This window comes from Protomyctophum bolini (assembly GCF_963924005.1).
Source record: "Protomyctophum bolini genome assembly, chromosome: 4".
NCBI classification, from domain to species: Eukaryota; Metazoa; Chordata; class Actinopteri; order Myctophiformes; family Myctophidae; genus Protomyctophum; species Protomyctophum bolini.
This window is the reverse complement of record NC_137865.1, coordinates 6,007,938-6,027,985: the sequence shown is the minus strand read 5'-3', so window position 1 is coordinate 6,027,985 and position 20,048 is coordinate 6,007,938. Positions and strand designations below refer to the sequence as shown.

Genomic DNA, 20,048 nt, shown 5'->3' with positions numbered 1-20,048 from the left:
TCACTGGGGAAAATTCTGGGAGGAAAGCAGAAAAGGGGTGAGTTGTCTTGTTACCGTGTGTCTACACATTTATCAGTGTTAATTTCTCAGTTTGTGTCTCTGAGAGAACAGTACACATGCAATTTTACTCTCTCTCTCTCTCTCTCTCTCTCTCTCTCTCAGAGAGAGTGACATTGATTTGATCTGTTTATACACAGCTGAGTCTGACCTCTATTCGATAAACATGTCAGCCTGATTAGGGACAGAGGGGGGATTACTGCGTGTGTGTGTGTGTGTGTGTGGGGGGGGGGGGGTCCCGTTACAGTCAGGATTTCAAAGAGCAGCGTGCGGGGCTCCATGGCCGCTGACAGGACATGGGCACCGGCCATGAACACATTGCACTACTAGTGTCACCTGATGGTGACCCTATACACAGCGTACCTTTCACTCACTCACTCACCCGAGTTTCCAGTTTCCACCACTATCGGGGTCTCTTTGGGTCGCTCTACACAGATTTGGTGTGACCGCTGTGCGCGTGTGCGTCCGTGCGTGTGTGTGTATGAGTGTGTGTGTAGGTGAAAGAATAAATGTAAACGTTATTCGGAAATGTTCCAAGATTTTCCAAAAATAGCTAAACGTTCTACTGACGACAGTGAACATTTAGAGCTGACTAATTCATCATCTCTCTTTGGTGCTTCGAGAGAAACACCCCCCCCCAAAAAAAAAAAGCTGAAAAAAGCTTGGGAAAAAACCCCAGGCTGTGCTATAGTTAAGACCTGAGGTGACTGAGCTGAGAAGTTGGAAAATGAGGAAATAAATGTGGAAGGACAGGGTGGACCAGTCAGTCACTCACCCCCACCCAGGAAGAGTATCAGTCAGTCACCAGTACCACCACTAAAAGGCATTCGCTAATGGGGGTCTAAACACAGCAATAACCATAAAGACAGAGGGAAGCCTTTTATGGTGTATACGCAGAGATAAGAGAGACCACAACAAAGAGAACAGGGTTATAAAGGGAGTGTGTAGTAGACAGGTCCTGAGGCAGAGAGAGAGTCTTGTTTAGTGGCCAAACGGCTCCTCTGATTGAAACAGAGGGAAATCGAATCAGTGACCTGTGTGACCGGTGTCAGGGGTGACGCGGGTCCCTCCTTTGTTCTCGTGGCTGTTTACGGGTGTCGGCATGTTCCTCCATTCATTAACCGCACTTTATCCTGGATTTGTGTGTGTGTGTGTGTGTGTGTGTGTGTGTGTGTGTGTGTGTGTTCATGGGAGAGTTGCTCTTCAGATCACTTGGAGCCGGTAAACCGATATTCTCCACTGTAGAGATTAGAGAAAGATTCCAAGTTGAGAACTAGGACAACCACAAGGAAATGCAAGCAGGCCACATTACACCAGTATTTCTCAAACTTTTACACTTCAAAGACATTGCAAGCACACAAATTATAGTCTACAGAATGTACTGTATATATTATATATATATATATATATATATACTACTATACTCACACATTTGTAGCATTCCTGTCTGAATGTTTTCAGACACAGGAAACACTTCAGGAATAACGTGTTGAAATTCAAACAGCTGTTACATATTTTCATTAGAGTTCTCACATTGTTGGAGAGGACACGGCGTTGGAGGGGATCATGGTGTTGTTGGAGGATGGGACGGGAGGGGAGGGGAGGGGTGTTGTTTTGAGTGTGCGGGAGTCCCCGATAGTATTTCAGGTCAAGGGTTCCCAAACTTTTCAAAGCAAAACACAAATAGTTTCTGGAGACGACCACCTAAATTTGGGTGTCTATCTTCTTGACATGAAAAAAGTTTGAAAACCACTATCGGATGTGTGCATGTGCTCTTTCTCTTTGAAAAGGTCCCCCCCCCCCAACAGCCAACAGTGCATTGCACTACTATAGGCATGCATATTTATGAACATTCAATCATTCAAGACATACATTGAATTTGAATAGAATTTACGTTTTGTATTTCATCGCTGTCGGGCAGAAACTCTGTGATTAACGGCCACACCGTGATCATAACGTCACACCAAAAGCATCAAAAGTAATACATACTGTACACACTCAAAGCAAGGCGCATTTCCAGCTTGTAGGTCAAGCTACTCATTTTGAAAAGTGACAGTTTTGGACATATTGGACGATATAGTACAGTAAAAAAAAAGTTTCAGGTGAATCAGGAGAGCTCTCTATAACAGTTGTGCAGTGTTGTTTGGAGGGCGTGGTGTCCAGGAGGATCAACCTCTGAGCCCTCTCTCTCTGTCCTGCCAAATCTCTCTCACTCAACAGGGTACATCTTTACAACTCAATGCCCTGCATTCATCTCAGGGACCTGCTCTCTCTGTCTCCGTCTCTCTCTCTCTCTCTCTCTCTCTCTCTCTCTCTCTCTCTCTCTCTCTCCGCATGGACCAAATTGAGCACCTTTTTAGCAGCAAATGTTGTAGGAACAACTGCAGAGCTGAGTAGAATAGTATAGAATAGAAAACAAGAAAGAAGAAGTCCCTGCAACACTTTTTACACTGTAACCTAATTTCGACAGTTCTATACTACCAGTTTTACCGTCTCTAAAGTTACAGCTCTACATAAACTATTAATTCATAAAATGTCATGTCCAATCTGTATATATGGTAGATTGTGTTAATACAATAGATTTAGATTGTGTCAAAGGGCACGTCCAGGATCCTGACACGAATTTTGAACTGATAGTCAGGATTCAATTTATCCCCTGAGCAAGCAGACAGGCTCCATTTAGCTCAATGGTAAGAAATTGCACGGGAAACCGGGTTCAAATCCGGGGTAGAGGATGAAAGTTACATAGTGCTGCTTTTAACTGACAGGGAGACAAGAGACACTATAAATCCGGAAGGAGAGAGGAGGGGGAGAAAGAAAGTCTGGGTCGGATTTTAACCCGCGGGACTAGCTGCAGAAACTATCGACCATTATACCTCACCTTGCGTAGGGTTCATTGGACCACGCGGGCCGTGGCCCAGTCAGTTTAGAGCTGGCCCTGCAGTCTAACTTCGAAGAGAGAGAGGGGGCTGAAAAAAAAACAAGAAAAACAAGAAAAGATAGCCTATACTTTGGCAGCCCGAGGTCGTTCATGCACATTTCTGTTTAGTATATAGCAAACCACAGCATGCAAGCTGCCTTTGTTTTAAAATGGTCCCCCCAAACGGTCCACACTTCACACCTATCGGCCGGGGATGCTCTACCCCCCCCCCCCCCTCCCCCCACGCGACGCTAATCTGCCCAGTCAATCATTTTTGATCCACGCTATATACACGCCTGTTATACCTTACTACTATTCCGTACCGTGAACCTGATAAGACCTGATAAGACCAGTGCATACCACACGGACGTCTTATATTTATGGTGGTAACTAAATGGCATGCAATCTTATCCTGAGCTACTGGTGTGCCCCCCCCCACACACACTTGCAATGATTCTTTCAAATGTGCTCAACCCCACTCAAGCTTATCACATTTTATGTAAACTTTGTGGCATGATGTAGTACGGTAGCTCGGCTATAGCAGTGAGCTTTGAGGATGTAATGAATTGCACGTTAGAGAAGATAACCGCTTGGTTGAAGTGGGCGACCGCCATGGCGGTATATAAGAGGTACTAATCCACTGCACTTCAGCAGATGGCATCACTCTGGGAGAGAGTGAAGACAGATGAATGACATCACCTTCCCACAGATACACCTCCTCCTCCTTGTTCATCCCTAAAGTGTTGGATCACTCGCAATACGTCAGCGTCTGTCTGTCGTTGTTTCGGATTTATCATCCTGTGAGTCAGAGTCTGAAAAAGACTCGCCGGAGACAGACTTTAATCGTGTTGTTGGCGGATGTTGCGCGGGAGCGAGGAGGAGAGCTGATTGAAAGGCAAAACCATGGTGAAAGCAGAGCGCTGAGGATACCTGGCCGTTTAACCACTTGAACCTCGTAATACTGTTACTTTGTGGTACTGTCTGTCGTAGTGAGAATAGCTGATACAGTATAAGCTCGTATAACGTGTGTCGCAACACACGGCATTGTGTGAGCCTGTAGATTGTTGCCTAATGTGAAACCATGCTTCCTTCAGTGCCTGAGCGTCCGCTTCTTTTCACCTGACAGGTGGGAGTTTCCCTGGTTGTATATAAGCGCGTGGAAGGAACACGTTATTCCAACAAGTTCCTTTCCCCTTCCATTTGAGGCAGTTTAGAGACCAGAGAAACCCAGGTTTTCTGAGTGTTTTCTTGCTGAATGTTCATTCATTTTCGCTGAATGTTCATTCATTTTTCCCTAATGTTCACCTATACTCATGTGACATGCCCAGAATGTAGAGATGCTACTGTAGGGTTTATGTGGTTTTAAAAAAAAGTCTCATTGTCTATAATCCATAGCGACAACAAGCACAGTTTGTATTTATTTTTATGACAGCTCCTGCAGTGTAAGGAGATACTCCAAAGTGACACAGTGTATATTCATTCATCAGTGCTCCCAACGGATATATAGCGACACGAGAGCGCTCGGAGCGCAATTTCAAACTCTTCCCAAACCCGAATGTCTCTCACTCTCTCTCTCTCTCTCTGGGCAGAATCCAACGTCGGGGGCGGGGGGCGGGGCTCGAGGCCAGCAAAAAACATGTTTTTGATCCCAATCCTCTGCCATTCGTCTGAGCGGCTTAGCGGCAGGGCAGGCATGCAGAGAGAGAGAGCTGCTGGCCTGCTTTTAATCAGCCAAGGGAGAGAAAGCTCTTATACCCTGCACTGACATCGCCTCGCTCTGATCTCAGGACGGCTCCGAAAAACCGCCTGCGATGGTGATGTCACTCAGGAAGCATCCAGGTAGAGAGAGAGAGAGAGAGAGAGACCAGCCAAGTCTTCGGAAACAAGCCCCAAAGAAGAGACGCTATAATATAGGCCACATCATCATCGGATATTTGAAAATAGCCGATCCACAAGCTCACAACTTGTCGCATCGGCAAAAACAAACAAACATATTGGAGAGAAAAAAGCAAAACACTTTGGACCGTGGCATGAAAATGTTCGAGAAGCACTGGTTTATGCGTATAAACAACATTTAGGAAGCAAGCCCCCAAATAAGCGTTTACACTACAGTATATGTACAAAGATAAATAAATAAACGCAACACGCAACTATACCAATATCTCCAAGCGACTTTACAGAAAAACACTTAAAGTAATTTATGATATTAAAGCAGACATGATGGCAACTCTGAGAGAGTATAGCATAGTGTGGGAGTTAGCAGAGCAGTGTGTTCTCCTCTGCTATAACCTGCATCAGAAACACATTGGCTATAATAATCCCCCTCCTCTCCTGAGCACCCGTGACCCCTAAATCCACCACGCTATAGTCTCTGTTTATGATACGGAGAGATAAGGTACTCACTCTGGAATGTTGGGGGAGTGTGTGTGTGTGTGTGTGTGTGTGTGTGTGTGTGTGTGTGTGTGTTGGGAGGGAGGGATTGACTGCTGAGTGAAGGGGGCACTGAACCCTGCCTCCTCTCCCTCCCTCCCCTGTGGGCTTTGGGCCGCTTTACCGAAGGTTGTCAGCTTAGGACAGGGGGAAATAAAGTAAACAGCACGGGGTTTCCTGTTTCCAGGGGTCATGTCACTCTGATTACAGAGAGGTGGGCATGGAGAGAGAGAGAGAGAGAGAGAGAGAGAGAGAAGTTTCATTTGAACAAATTGCTGCTATTTGTCACAAAGGTTTTGTACCAAGTGAAGGCAAAACATTGAAACACCAAGCTAACCTTTCCTATATGGATGTGTGACGCGTGTAACTGTTTTGGACACAAAATGCACAATTGCCGTATTAGTTTTGTAAGATATAGTCTTCCCTGTATGCAATATATAGCCTCTATGAATCTATGCAATGTCACACACAGCCCTGCTTACAGTGAGAGAGAGAGAGAGAGAGAGAGAGAGCTGTACTGTCCTTATCTGTCCCAAGCTTGGTCAGCAAAGATTAGCAGTAGATTAGGTGGGTTTTTTGGTTTGCCATCACTCCAGAAATGCTTGGAATGTCACAGCGACCAGCAGGTTAGCATAGTTCTGTCCAATCTATCCGATACAACCTCCCACTCCCGTTTAATAACGTGGAAATGTAGCTCAGCCGTCGGTCCGCCAAGATAGCCCCCCCCCCCCCCCCCCCCGCTGTTCAATAACGTTTACATATTTTGCTCTTATATAGGCTTCAATGAATGATTTATTGAGTAATTGAACCCCTCATTGGAGCACATTTCTGGGTGACACGTCGTCGTACATGTCTATACCAGGACATTCCATCCTCAGTCTCACTGGGTGCAAAAAGTGGGCTGTGTGTCTGTCTGACCCCCCCTCTGAGTCCCTCAGACTTTTGGTTCTGTGTAGGAAATGAGCTGTGGACCATTTGCACTCAGCGTGAGGAGGAGAGGGGGAGGGGGGGGGGGGGGGGGTCAGACACACAGCCATAACCCCAGAACATGGTGATTACTGTCTGACAGCTTTTATTTACAGAGACAGAGAGGGACCCCCCCCCCCAGCGGAGAGGGGACGGACCCCCAGCCTGGCACACTGCCAGCCATGGTATCCCCTTCCTCCTGGCTACTGTGTGTGTGTGTGTGTGTGTGTGTGTGTGTGTGTGTGTGTGTGTGTGTGTGTGTGTGTGTGTGTGTGTGTGTGTGTGTGTGTGTGTGTGTGTACAGTACAACCCTGTCTGGCCTGCATGGACGTCACCCCCTGTGTGTCTCCAGTGACAAAATATAAGCGCTTAACTCATTCTGACCTGAGATCAGATTCATACGAGGTTTCCACTGGACACACACTGGTCTGATTAACCCATTCTGACCTGAGATCAGATTCTAAAAATGTCAAACAGGCAATACTGCGTGAAAAGAGGAGTTAATGGGCAATTATATGGGCACTGGATTTGCAGGCATATACAGTAATATACGGTAATATCCAGTTTCAGATGGTACAATTCGGGAGTTTACCGGAGTTTGTTGCAAAGTTTAATGGGAGTTTCCTGTAATATTATACACATCCGTATTCCATGCTTTTTGCGCAGTGATATAGAAATCAGGTTGTAACTGTTTAGCATTTTGTTTAATTTCTATTACAGTGGGAAATGAATTGATGCGAGGTTGTTTGTTGGGCGACATGTGCTTCATGGGAATATGCTTCTCTCTCGTTCTGTACTGTCAACATGCTGTTGGGCCTGAGAGTGATTCAGTACCCTCTGCTGTTGTAACTTGTTTCAAGACATGCATGACATCATCTCACAAGCGTTTCCCAACCATCTCCATCTCCTCCTCCTCCTCCTCCTCCCCAGACCTCTGCAGGCTTTGCAACAAACACACAAAGAAGGCCAACATGTTTTGATTCTGGTCAAGTCCCCATGCCATAATAACAGCATTGTATTCTTTATACATAGAAAGGTGCCATTCATTAAGTGCCTCCCCCCCCCCCCCTTTTCTTTTCCTGAGAGTGAAGACGTCTTTTTTTTTGTTGCTCTCCTTCCGGTGAAACATTTTGTTGACAAAACAATAAAGTGATAATCTCAACGACAAGCTTGGATACAGAAGCGTGTATATTACAGACTATAGTGATAAGGTCTCTCCCTATATAGTCCCTTATCACTATGTCTGGAATCTATGCGCTTGGAAAGCGGATGTTATTTGCGGAGTGTATACTGTATCTAGCAAATACAGTATCAGTGTTTGTTTGGTGTGTGCAGAGGATCCTATAGCTCTGAATGAAGGGCCTCTGGACAATGCACAACAGTATAAAAGATACGATACAACTTCACGGAATCACAGAAGCAGACAGGAACAAGAACAATAGAACATATCCTCTTTGGTTTAAAAGCAGAACAGACTATGGCGTATACGAAAGAGTTCTTTAGCCTGTTTTTCTTATATTTCGAGGACTCTAAACCGTAAAGGCATAGTGTGTCTCCGCGTTAACTTTATTACCGAGGGAGACGGGAGTGGAACGCTATTAGAAGATGCAGGGGCAATACTAGTGAGTGATTTGTTGATAGACAAATAACAGCTAATTGACGTGAAAACATTTACAATTATGGAGATAAGATGTTTCTGCCGGGTCGACGGCAACGTTATCTAACGTGGGCACGGATTCCTCTTTGCAGGGAAAGCCCTGATAGTGCAGGCGCCAATAGTGATATTTTGACAAATTGGTACCACCTAAGGTGACCGTAACGTTTTTTTGTATTTTCTACATGTCTCTAGTTTATGTTTTGGTATGATGATACATCTCCCAATTCAGCAGCTTATTAATGCCAGTTATCGCCAGTTATATGAAACCATACTGTTAACAACCTACTGTATATTATAAGGCAACATTTTCAACATTTCTGTATAAGTAGCATGTGATGTGTCAAACTAGCGTTTTCATTATTCTGAATCCATTCTAAGCATTAGTTTTACACAAAACACAGTCCATAATAGGCTAAAAATCACAAATTGATATAAACACAGTCCATAATAGGCTAAAAAATCACAAATGTGATGTGGCTATGGCCGAATTTAGGCCAAGGAGTGTTTCAGAATCATGAAAACCCCCCTAGTTTGACACCATTGCATTATGAAATTTGGGAAATTCTGCCGTAGGTTGTTAAGGGTTGATTCCCGATGAAGACCTGATAGGGTCGAAACGTTGAATCTTAAATCAAATACTAGTGGGAGCATTAAGAACAGTGTGCGGACATCCTTCTTTCTGTTAAATGGTATGGTCACATACGGTATAACTGGCAATAACTGGCATTAAGCTACTGAATGGAGATGTATCATACCAAAATAATAAACTAGGGACATGTAGGAATACAACTTTCTTTTTATGGTCACCAAAATGGTACGAAAATCTGCCTCTGTGTCTGTGTGTGCTTGTGAGTTCGGCACGTTACAGGAAAGCTCTGATGTGCACAGGGACTCCAGGTCATCATGTGTTTTCCTGTCCTGCGATGAACCCTGGCTCAGTGGTGGAAAAAGTATTTATGCCGCTTAAGTAAAAGTATCAATACTCCAATGGAGGAATACTCTGTTACGAGTAAAGGTCCTGTATTCAAAATGTAAAGTAAAAAGTACAAAAGTATTGGCTTCAAAATATACCAATGTACTAAATGTAACAAAAGTTAAAAATACTCATTATGCAGAATATCCCATTTCAAGTTATTGTGTCGATGTAGCAGATCTGCTAGTTTAAATAATATATAATAACAATCTACAAAGTAAGTCCCCCCCCCAAAGTATAATATTTGAGATGCAGTGTAGAAGTAGAAGTAAAAGTATCGAAAATTGGAAATACTCCAGTAAAGTAAAAGTACCTCAAAATTGTACTTAAGTACAGTACTTGGAGTAAATGTATCAGTTACTTTCCACCACTGTCCTGGCCGAGTGTGCAGTATATGTCTCCGCCTTCACCACCCAGGTGCTCCACATCAGTGAAAATGAGTCATCGTCATTGGCGTGGTGGTGTGGAGTAACTAGCTTTCAACACGTGGGGACATTTGGGAGTCGTAACCTTTTTCCACTGTAAAAAAGGTTGATGACTGTCGATAATAGCTAGCGATGCGGAGACTTCTGGTGACATTTCCAAGTCTGGTTGGAACATTTAACACACCGCATTTCCACAAAACACGCAATGATTGGGGTAGCGCAGGGACAGCAGGGATACACCGTTAAAATCCACAGTGTTCATTTAACCCTGAGAGAGAGCATAAAAAATAGATCTGTAAATGTGTCTCGCGCACACAGCATTCTGACTTCATAGTTCACAGGGAAGCACTGAGTATATGACCTTTCCACCACAATAGCCACATTGTGGGACCACGTCGTACACAATGAAAAGCGGATGAGAAACGGATGAAAAGCACACCGATATAGTTATGTCGTTGCTGTGGGGAGGAAACCTCCTATCTCCATTACCTCCATATTCTAACGTTGTGTTAGACGATATGTATCCGTTGCTCCAAAAAAACAGATGTCTGGCACACAGCTGTGCAGCGTTGGGTCACGTTATCTGATGGCACTTGGGCACTTCCTGAAATCACACTCACCTGTGACACCCAACACGAAACCCCTCCGGGGCCTGTTTGTCTTCAGCTCGCCTCGGAAGCACTCTCTGCAAGAGGAAGAAGGCGGCACGCTCAGACAAGCTTCGGCCGTGAAACTTTACAAGCAGTAAAAAAGAAAAAAGAAAAGATACAGTCAGTCAGTCAAAAAGACTCATGCGTTCATGATTTGGCACAAATGCAAAAAGAAAAACATCCCCCCACCCTTTAAATCCTATATACTTTGTTGACTGGTGTCTCCCTCAGGGGTCTACTCTATACTTTCCTCCGGCCCCTCATTTTTCCCTCGTCTATAAATTGGTTCCTCCGAAAATAGCCGATCTATCTCCAAGCTGACAACGCGGCGCAGTTGTCAGCATTTTGTGAGATGGATCGTATATATACACACAGTGATGTTATTTTCTGTCCTGGTGCAAAACTATGGTTAAGTATATATAATAGCGCAGGGGAACCCATGGCTGCAACGTGAAAAATGAACACGGTATATGTCCAAAGATACAATTTTCAAGCTCCCGAGCCACAAGAAAGGAGCCAAATCCACGCAAGAAGCATGCACCTTAATTTGTAGCTCCCAACAAACTCATTTGACGTCAATTCCCTAGTTGTGCACGAGGGGCGTGACGCTAAAAATAACTCTCGCCAAACATTTGTCTATTCTGGGGGGCTTGTCATATTATTAAGACAAGACCCAGAATAGGAACGTTATATGTGGTTAATTTGAACACTCACTATGTTAGGTATTTTTCTTTGCTGCTGCCTTGCATGCTTCTTCATCGTTGAGATGAAGCTGCTGCATCTCCTGCCAGGAGAGACAACACATCAGTCCAATAAATTCAAACCAGACTCCCTGGCACGTCGTCTTCTCTCACTACTGTGAAGGACTTGAGGGAGGAAGAGGTTTATTCTCTCTCTCTCTCTCTCTCTCCCCCGCTGTGACCTGAGATGACGAAGAGGACCGAGAGACAATAATTTGAGTTGATTTGCGTCAGTGAGGCACCCCAAATGAAGGAACCAAAACGAGAGAGCCAGAAGCAAAGACGTTATTAATCCAGATCATTTCACCGTTGTCTTCCGTTTATTAGCAGAATTATTCGCTTAATCTTTGACTCAGACATTAGTATATAGTGCCAAATATGAGATAATCCCACAAGGTTGATTATAGGGTAAAACAAAATGAGCAGGCACACATAGGTTTGGTTAAATAGCCTTGGGGGTTTTCTTTTAAGATCCCCTCCCCTTTAAATAAATCAGGATGGTTGTCCCAGTTGCCCGCAGGCTGGCTTACACTATGTCCCAACATGATGTGTCAAAATGCCAAAACAAACTAGTAAAACGAGATACAGCTGCGCAAACTGACATCTACGTAGAATTCATATATTTTACAGTGTGGCGCCTATGATCCGTCTAGAACAACATTGGTTCTCAAACCTTTTCATTTCAAGAACTCCCCTCAACTCGAATGGAACCAAATGCACCCTGACGGGTTATACGGGGGTCCATTTGGTTCCATTCGTATACTGTCAGAGTTATACAGGCCTGTAAAGGTCAATTTAGAGCCCCTCAATGAACACTGTATAGATGAGCGTTCGTCCACCAAACCGTCCAGTTCAACCCATCAGTCAACCCATCCGCCCGCCCACAACCAAGAGAGACAGGAAACATGGCGAGGGTGACATGCAACAAAAACAAATGGTAGACGGTCAGCCCTCTGATAACTTGACTTTCAAATACATCTCTGCAGCGTAGCTTTCCTGTCGATCATTCTATACAGTATGTAGCAACATACGCTCCTCTACTCCTGTTCTGCAGTGCATTGATCTTTAACCCACGCATGATGTCATGATGTCACAGACTCTTGAGTAACGCGGTCCAACACCCAGCTGCATGATGACCCCTGACCCCTCCCCCCCCCCCCCCCCCCGCCAAACTGATGACGCAACGGCTATGAGGAACACAGGAAAGACTATGAAAAAGAGTTGCAGCTCATTTTCATCTCTGCTTCTGGTCAGACTATGATCAAATTCAGGTTCCCGTAGATTCGACCGAATTACAAATACATTTGATATGTTTTCATATTTGTATGTTTGATAATATCACAGCTTGACAATTTAATTAAAAAATCTATGTTAAGCCGGGGTTAATGTGGTTGACGACCAGTTTTAATTAAATATATGTTACCGTATAGGAGAGAGAGCTCACACTTCAAGTTCAAGTTCAAGACGCATTGCAGCACCACGACACATTGCGAGCTCGTGTGGCTATTCTAAGCCATAAGTATATAGGCCAGGGCTTAAGTGGTTAAGATAATACCCCCCACCCACCCCCCTATATGATTTTCTTTCTATCTTTCTTTGACCAAATCCTGTGTAGACTAGAGGTGTACATTAGGGAGAGGGGAGAAGTTGCAACTTTGTGTATCTGCACATAAAAAAAATCTATACAAGGTCCTGAAACCACATTTCAAGACTATGAAGGTTGTTGTTGTCGCTGACGTTCAGGGTGAAGGGTTATATTGAGCCATCCCATCCCACCTACGTTGATTATAAACTATGCTGTAAAAAAAATAAAAGGGGGGGGGGGGGGCATGCAGTGTTTGTAACAGATGGGAGTCTCAGGTGGTACCGCTTGGCCCAGCTGGGATCCATTAGGGGTCTATTAGTGACCCGGGCTGCTTTAATTGGCCCAGAAGCCAAATGTGAGTGTAGCAACCCGACACCACGTACATATACGCTCTATACGCTACGCGGTATACCCAGCTGGAACCTATTGACCAGTTAATCCTCTTGTGCCTCGTCTCTCCTCCGAGTCTAAAATTGTATATATACTTTCTATTGGCATAGATAGAGTAATGGAATTGTTACATTTATCTTGTCATTTAGACGCACATACAACAACACACATAAGTTGTCTGCGGAATATTATTCTTCGACACTGCTGTACTACGCCTGTAATGTGTATTGAATTTGTCAATATGCTCGTTCAATTCGTGAAATTACATTTTTGTCTGGAAAGCCTGACTGAAAGTGGAATTGTCGAAACCAGTGTAAGAGAGCCACGTAAGCAGTAGTCCAAAGTGCAGATGGCTCCATCAGTAATTAATGCAAACAATCACGCGGTGTGACTACATCATGTGCGTTACGTTATATGTTTATGGTATAGACATAAACACGAGGGGAGGACGCTGCATGCCGTGTCTGTGATGTCCTCCTCCCGCACCGGGATGTCATGGCTCCGAGCTCCGCGGTGGTGAGCATCGAGTTCCCCCGAGCCCAGATGTTCCATTGGCCCCCGCCGCCGCTCCACCGCTCATACTCTCTGAAGCATCTTCAGGAATTAACGGCGCCCATTGTTTAGAAAAGATCTTCTTGGGAGGGAGAGAGCCAAAGAGGCCGGTGTTATTGGACGATGACTCAGGGAATATCCGTGTCATCCTTTTGAAAGATGGTTCTTGTTCAAAACAGGGAGGGGGGGGGGGGGGGGGGGGTGGTGGTATAACCTATTAAAACCGGGAAAGCGTCTGTGTCGTTTTAGATTTCCGTTACACTATGTATGAGTGTGTGCGTCGCGATAAAGGTATTTTAAATAAATCGTGAAAATGTGTGCCAATCTTTGTATGTATTTTTTAAAGCGAACATTTTTAACTCAAATCTTTCCTTCTGGGGGGGGGGGGGGGGGTCGTCCCTGGAACAAAATATTTGCAGAAGCAGCCAAATATAATTTTGGGGGTCCTTCAACATGAAGAAGTTTGAGCACCACCCACTGCACTGATAATACAGCAACATACATACATACGCACTGTAAGGATTTGTAGAGTCGGGGGCCTCTGCTGCAGGTTTCAATGGATTAAATTAAACAATGTCTCTCGTCTCTTCCCCTCCCCCCGGTTCTCTCCTTCCATAATAGGGTCACGGCCCAGAGGAGCATGGAGGACGCAGAGGAGGTGGAGCGGGAGCGCCGCCGGAGGTCCCGCCAGTCCTTCCGCAGGACCTCCTCAGGAGGAGGAGGAGGAGGAGAAGGCCCCGGAGGAGAGCGTTCGCAGGACAACAACGGCACGCCGGCCGAAGAAGACCACGACAGCACGTACGTTTTAAATCCCCCCCCCTCGTTTTATACAGCTCCGACACATAATGAAGGGATTGAACTCGCGGCGGGGGGACATTACTCATTCCCTTTTTTGTCTCGCCGGGGTCCGACATTGGTTGAGCCCCAACCGATAACTTTATTGCAGGATGTTTTGTCTTCGCGATAACGCTGTTTTGCTCGTCACGGTTCCCAGCTGTGGACGTCAGCGCCATAGCGGTCGTCGTGCACTAGCTGTGATGTATATTCTCTCCACCGATCATTCGCTAATGATTCGCTAATCCTTTAGTTGCACGGCCGCACGGTTTACATAAAATAAATGTTTCCATTGGGAAAACCACACACCACACACGCACGCACACACATACACACACACACACACGCAGACGCACACACCCCCCCCTATCCCATCTCCATCTACGTGAGGAAGAAGGCCGCCGCACAGCTGCCTTCTCATTACACAATCTCCGAAGAATGTTTACTACATACTACAAAGTGTCTTGGGAAAACTACCGCTATGTCATCGCCCTCAGCATGGCGGCTGCCACTTTTAATTTCAGATGCCTAATTATGGACTGCCTCTCTCTCGTTCTCTCTCCAACACCTTCTCCTTGGTGTGGAGGGGGCGAGGCCACCACCATAATTAAGTATTACTACATCATATAGCAGAGACACTGTAGTGTTTCCCAATCCGGATAGTATAGCACACTTGACATAAGAGCAGTTCCCACATGTACGGTAGTCTGTAATTGTGGTATATGAACATGAAAGAGGCTTGTGGGAAAAAATTCCAACCAAAGCCCTCTTTGGGAACATTCACACTGTTTCCTTCTCAACAAAACCAACCCCCCCTGGGGAGTTAATGCTACAGTCCATTAAGAGTTTGGGGAATACGAAAAGTCAACCGGCTGTCATCGCCCACACATCGGTGGCATGTTGCTGACACCCACGCTCTGTCGACAAACGTCTCAACGGGTCAAAATCAAACCGGGCAGCAGCTTCTCTGTGTTGTTGTTCGACCCGAAGTCAAAACTCAAAACTCAACCAAAGCCCTCTTTGGGAACATTCACACTGTTTCCTTCTCAACAAAACCAACCCCCCCTGGGGAGTTAATGCTACAGTCCATTAAGAGTTTGGGGAATACGAAAAGTCAACCGGCTGTCATCGCCCACACATCGGTGGCATGTTGCTGACACCCACGCTCTGTCGACAAACGTCTCAACGGGTCAAAATCAAACCGGGCAGCAGCTTCTCTGTGTTGTTGTTCGACCCGAAGTCAAAACTCAAAACTCAAAGCATTCCACTCCACCAGGTGCAGTGGTGGAATATTTTTTTTACTTAAGTCAAAGTAGCAATACCACAATGTAGAAATACTCTGCTGCAAGTAAAAGGTCGACTCGGTATTCAAAATGGACTTGAGTAAAAGTGTATTTAACTCATGTACTCATTGTGTCTCAAGTTGATGAATATTTTTTATCTTTTCCACCATCGCCTGTTCGCCCTGCTATCGCCGGTAGTCGCCGGGTCCCATAGAGAAATAATGCACTAAAGTAAAAAGTACAATATTTCCTCTGAGATGTAGTGGAGTAGAAGTAAAAGTATTGAAAATGGGAAATACTCCACTAACGTTTTAAAAAAAGGGGGGGGGGGGGGAGTTACTTAAATACTCAAGTACTGTTAAAATAAGTGTTTGTTCAGTAACAGGAGTCTCCTGTGTGTACCAATATTATCCAATCAGGATAGAGACCACAGATAGGATACAGATTAAACTAGTAGAAATGTAGTGATGACACAAATATAATGAGCAGACAAAATTGGAATACCAAAATTGAAATGACCACACCAGACAGCTACTTCAAACATGGCTCTATCTTCTAAAGATGCTCAAAATGTTCAGAATACTCATGTTTGAATACTCAACCATATGCACACGGCGGTCATCTTTCCACAAGTTAATGACAGGGTGGAAACTAGCCGCAATTTTCCAAAGACTGCCCATACATCCAAACAGACAAAGTCCTATCTAATTGTATTAAATTATGTCAAACTCACTAAAATTGCAGCTGTACGAAAAGCTTGAATGATGCTCTTTCTATCATGCTACTTTATGTCAAGAGATTCCCTGCAGGTGATTTTTGAAGTGTTGGAGTTTGGAAGCGCTCCCTTTCAGTAACGCAACATCCTGCTGCCTCCTGCATTATGTGCAAATTCAAAACAGGTGGTACAGGGCTGTTGAGTGATTAATCAACGAGCGCTTCCAAACAGTCTGTTTCTAGTGAAAAGGTAACTAATTCAGCAGCAGTAACAATAGCGTTTTCTCTCAGTCAGTTGATTCTTCACATCCATACGAGTGAAACGGCCGCGATGACATGTTTAATTTTCCAACACATGTAGTTCTTATATGAGGCGGTCTAAACTCCCCCCTATGGGGATTACAATGCAAATAAGTACATGAACCCTTGGATTTGCGCCCTCTACCGATATTGACGTCAGACTTCAGTGCTCTATAGCAATGATTATGATTAGTAAGTAGCCTTGCCGAGCCATGAGGCCCATAGGGGCAGGAGCCTATCTCCTGTTTCTGTAGCGTGAGGCAGCTTGATGTACAAGTACACCCCCTGGACATGACGCTAGTATGTCGCAGGGATTTACCCCCAATCCAACCCTTGATGCTGAGTGTCAAGCAGGGAGGCACTGGGTCCCATTTTTAGAGTCTTTGGTATGACCCGGCCGGGGATCGAACCCCGACCTCCCAGTCTCAGGGCGGACACTCTAACCACAAGGCCACTGAGCTGGTAATGATTATGATTACTATCAGAATATAGTGATTTAATACGTTTTGTTTAAAGTACTCATGCACTTATAGTTACTTTACACACCACAGGTGTCATGTTGTTCCTGCCAGAAAAGCAGCCGCAGCATGTATAAAAATCATGTTCGTGACTTAAACATCTTAACATCTCAAACGCAAAACACTCGCCGGAATCACTGTTCATTATCGCTAATTTGCCATTGAGAGATTAGAACGCCGGCCTCCAGCCATCTGGGAGCCGTTTATTCTAGCGACTATAGCTATAGCCGAATCTGCTTAATCATTTTTTGGAATGCCTGCTTTGAAACCTTTCCAGGCAGCTCCTGGGAAGACGTCCTACATTATTATGACTTCACTTTTAATGAATGTGCGGGGCAAATGTCCGAGGTGTGCACCTCGGACATTTGCAAAAAAAAAAAAGTCATTAGCAGTGCTGCGAATGATTTAAAAAAAAGAATGTTGCGTTATCCCGGTTAAACGGAGCTGTGTGTAGCCGTGTACAACAATAGGCCTGGTATCCATATCCCAGCCTGTATAGGTGCAGATGTTTAGGCTAAAAGCCTCATTATTTACACCTCGTCTTGCGATGCCGTTGCTTGGCTAAAAAGAACATATGGTCAACATTGGAAATCTGTTTTTTTTATGGCCAAAAGTAAATGGGTCTTAAGCACTATAAAGCCCTATTTTATACTTCCGCCTGGTTGCCAGAAGAGAAAACCTTGGCACGATACGTCAGTATAAGTGGTGGACGAAGTACTAAACCCTAAAGCAGAGGTCTTCAACGTTTTTTCAGTATACAAGGACCCCCATCAGCTGAGAGAGACGCACTCAACCATGGGTCCAGGATCCATAGGGGGTTACTACAGGGGGTTTGATTGATTGAAATATGTATTAACAGTTTGCAGAATTACAGTACATTTCAAGCACAAACTCAATACAAAGACTGTTAACTGTGAGTGGACGACCCAATTAAGCATTACACTTGTTTGTTTACAAGAGGGTCCACCATGCTCAATTCATCAAAACATATAGAGACGTACAAATAGACACTTCTATTATAGACAAAGAACAGAACAGGATTTCATCATAAAGAAGGTAAAAAGGGAAAAGAAACGTATACAGTGAGGGGAAAAAGGGGGTCCTCCACATCTCTGTGCGATAGGATTCTGAGAGGAGTGAGCGGAACATTGGCCAATAATGGCCAATCTATCTGTGAGCTAGATCGGATATTTTTGGCAAAGAGAAAAGAGAGATAAAAGAGCGAACTGTAAGTACAGATCCAACTGTCAAGCTTATAGCGTTGAGGCTGTAAGTGGCTAAATATCTCAAAATCTATGAAGCTATGCATGGAATCTATATGAAACGTTGCGCCACACTTTCATAAAATATGTAGTCAGTGTGGAGTCCCTGCTTCATCTGTCTCTCAGATTAGGGGTCCTTGGCTGAGAGATGTTGAAGACCCCTGGTTTACTAGTGTGAGGATAAAGAAGTCAGGTCAGGGCACTGTACTGGAGGCTGGTGAAAGGGGCGACGACGACCCAAATACGCCGACCGTGATCGATGGTCCTTCCACACGTTCTCTGTGTGGAACGTATATAGCAGCAGGGTCAATATTGACTGACCCAAAGGGGAAAAAAAACAGCTCTCTCTCTCTCACTGGCACTTTCAGCCATTTAAAAGAAAATAATAGTTAGCGCTCTAAAGTCCTTAGTACTTTCAATTTGAAGAGGCACGGACATTGAGCCTTATCCTCAGTGCGTAGAAAGGCTTGGCGGGGGAAAAACACGTCCATCCGCGTAATGCTGTCCGCGCCTCTATGGATTCAAAGTATACCAGAAGGACTTAGTTCAGGGTTATCAGGCTATTATTTTCTTATTGTCTTCGTGAGCCGTGGTCATTCACCAAAAACCAAAGCAAAAACATTACTGGGTGATGATATACAGTACAAGCTCAACGCGTCGCATAGCTGGTATATGGGCTATATTTCCGGGGTGCAGTACTTAGTTTAGACAGTTTTTGGTTTAGACTAGTCATTGGTTTAGACCAGTCATTAGTCCTACAACTACAACCTATCTCAAACCCTCACCCTAAACCTAGCCTCGGAAACCCAGACGTTTTTATTTCCAGGGAGAAAAAAAAGTCTGGGTCTGAGTTCACTTCAATTCGGCATAGAGTAGCGCAAACATTGCTCACTCTCTGCTGATTTCTGATTGTCTGCACCTTTGTAAAATTGACATACACACGCACACATGTACACACACGCTCCTCTCTCTCTCTGTCGCTCTAAGTAATTAGTCTCATGTCGCGCAGCTGCATATATTCTCCCGGCGGATCCTGCCGGGAGCTGCCTATGCCATATAAAGCATAGGTGAGTTCCAGGCTACCCTAAACCTAACCTCCCACAGGGGCAGCACACCTAAACCTATAACCTTAACCCATGTCTAACCAATGACTATAGTCTAAACTTAAGTATGCACCCCCCATTTCTGGTGTGTGATACCATCGTCTGATGAAGTATAACCCAGACTTACGGCTCCAGACAGATTTGATATCGATGTGTATTGTTGTGTATATACAGAGACAGTAGGTTTCTGGAGACCTCGCGTATTAAGCTGTATACTTTTTGCTCTGTTTAAAATATCACTCGTATAATGAAATGATTGTGTTGACTTGGTGCCAGCTGTGTGTATGTGTATAAAACATTCCTGGCCAAAGTCCAGATAATGATGTTATGTTTTTCCAGCCACTTCCACTTTCTATTTTGTCTGCTGCCGTGACCACATCCATATATATACACCGCACACTCATTTGTCAAGCCGTGGCCCTGCTCCTGCTGCCGCTGCTGCTGCTAATAGCATTCTGATTACACACTGTAATCAAGAGAGAGAGAGAGAGAGAGCGATTACTTTAGCTGTTTACCCAGCGGAAGCCTTTCCCCACTCGTGACATGTTTGGATTCCACTAAAATGTCCCCCCCCGTGTCACGGCTGCTTGGCTTAAAACAGAACATGGCAGGATATAGTGTGAGTGCTGCCTCGTCCTGGGTTCTCTAGACTAGTGGGCACCTGCCTGCCGGTATACGTTATGGTCTCT

At 44.7% G+C, this 20,048-nt stretch overlaps 2 protein-coding genes across 6 annotated transcripts in view; both read left to right on the top strand.

The window, feature by feature from the left end:
* The window catches only part of lsp1a (lymphocyte specific protein 1 a), a 56,519-nt gene that overhangs the window by 1,324 nt on the left and 35,147 nt on the right, over positions 1–20,048 (top strand). For all 5 annotated transcript variants that reach the window (XM_080761960.1, XM_080761961.1, XM_080761959.1 and 2 more), the window contains exon 2: positions 13,967–14,143. In XM_080761960.1, the coding sequence (XP_080618086.1) occupies positions 13,967–14,143 (177 nt within the window). The remainder of the gene's footprint in view (positions 1–13,966; positions 14,144–20,048) is intronic.
* LOC308314372 (troponin I, fast skeletal muscle-like) overlaps positions 1–20,048 on the top strand; it is a 128,257-nt gene that overhangs the window by 101,077 nt on the left and 7,132 nt on the right. The gene's annotated exons all lie outside the window — the stretch shown is intronic.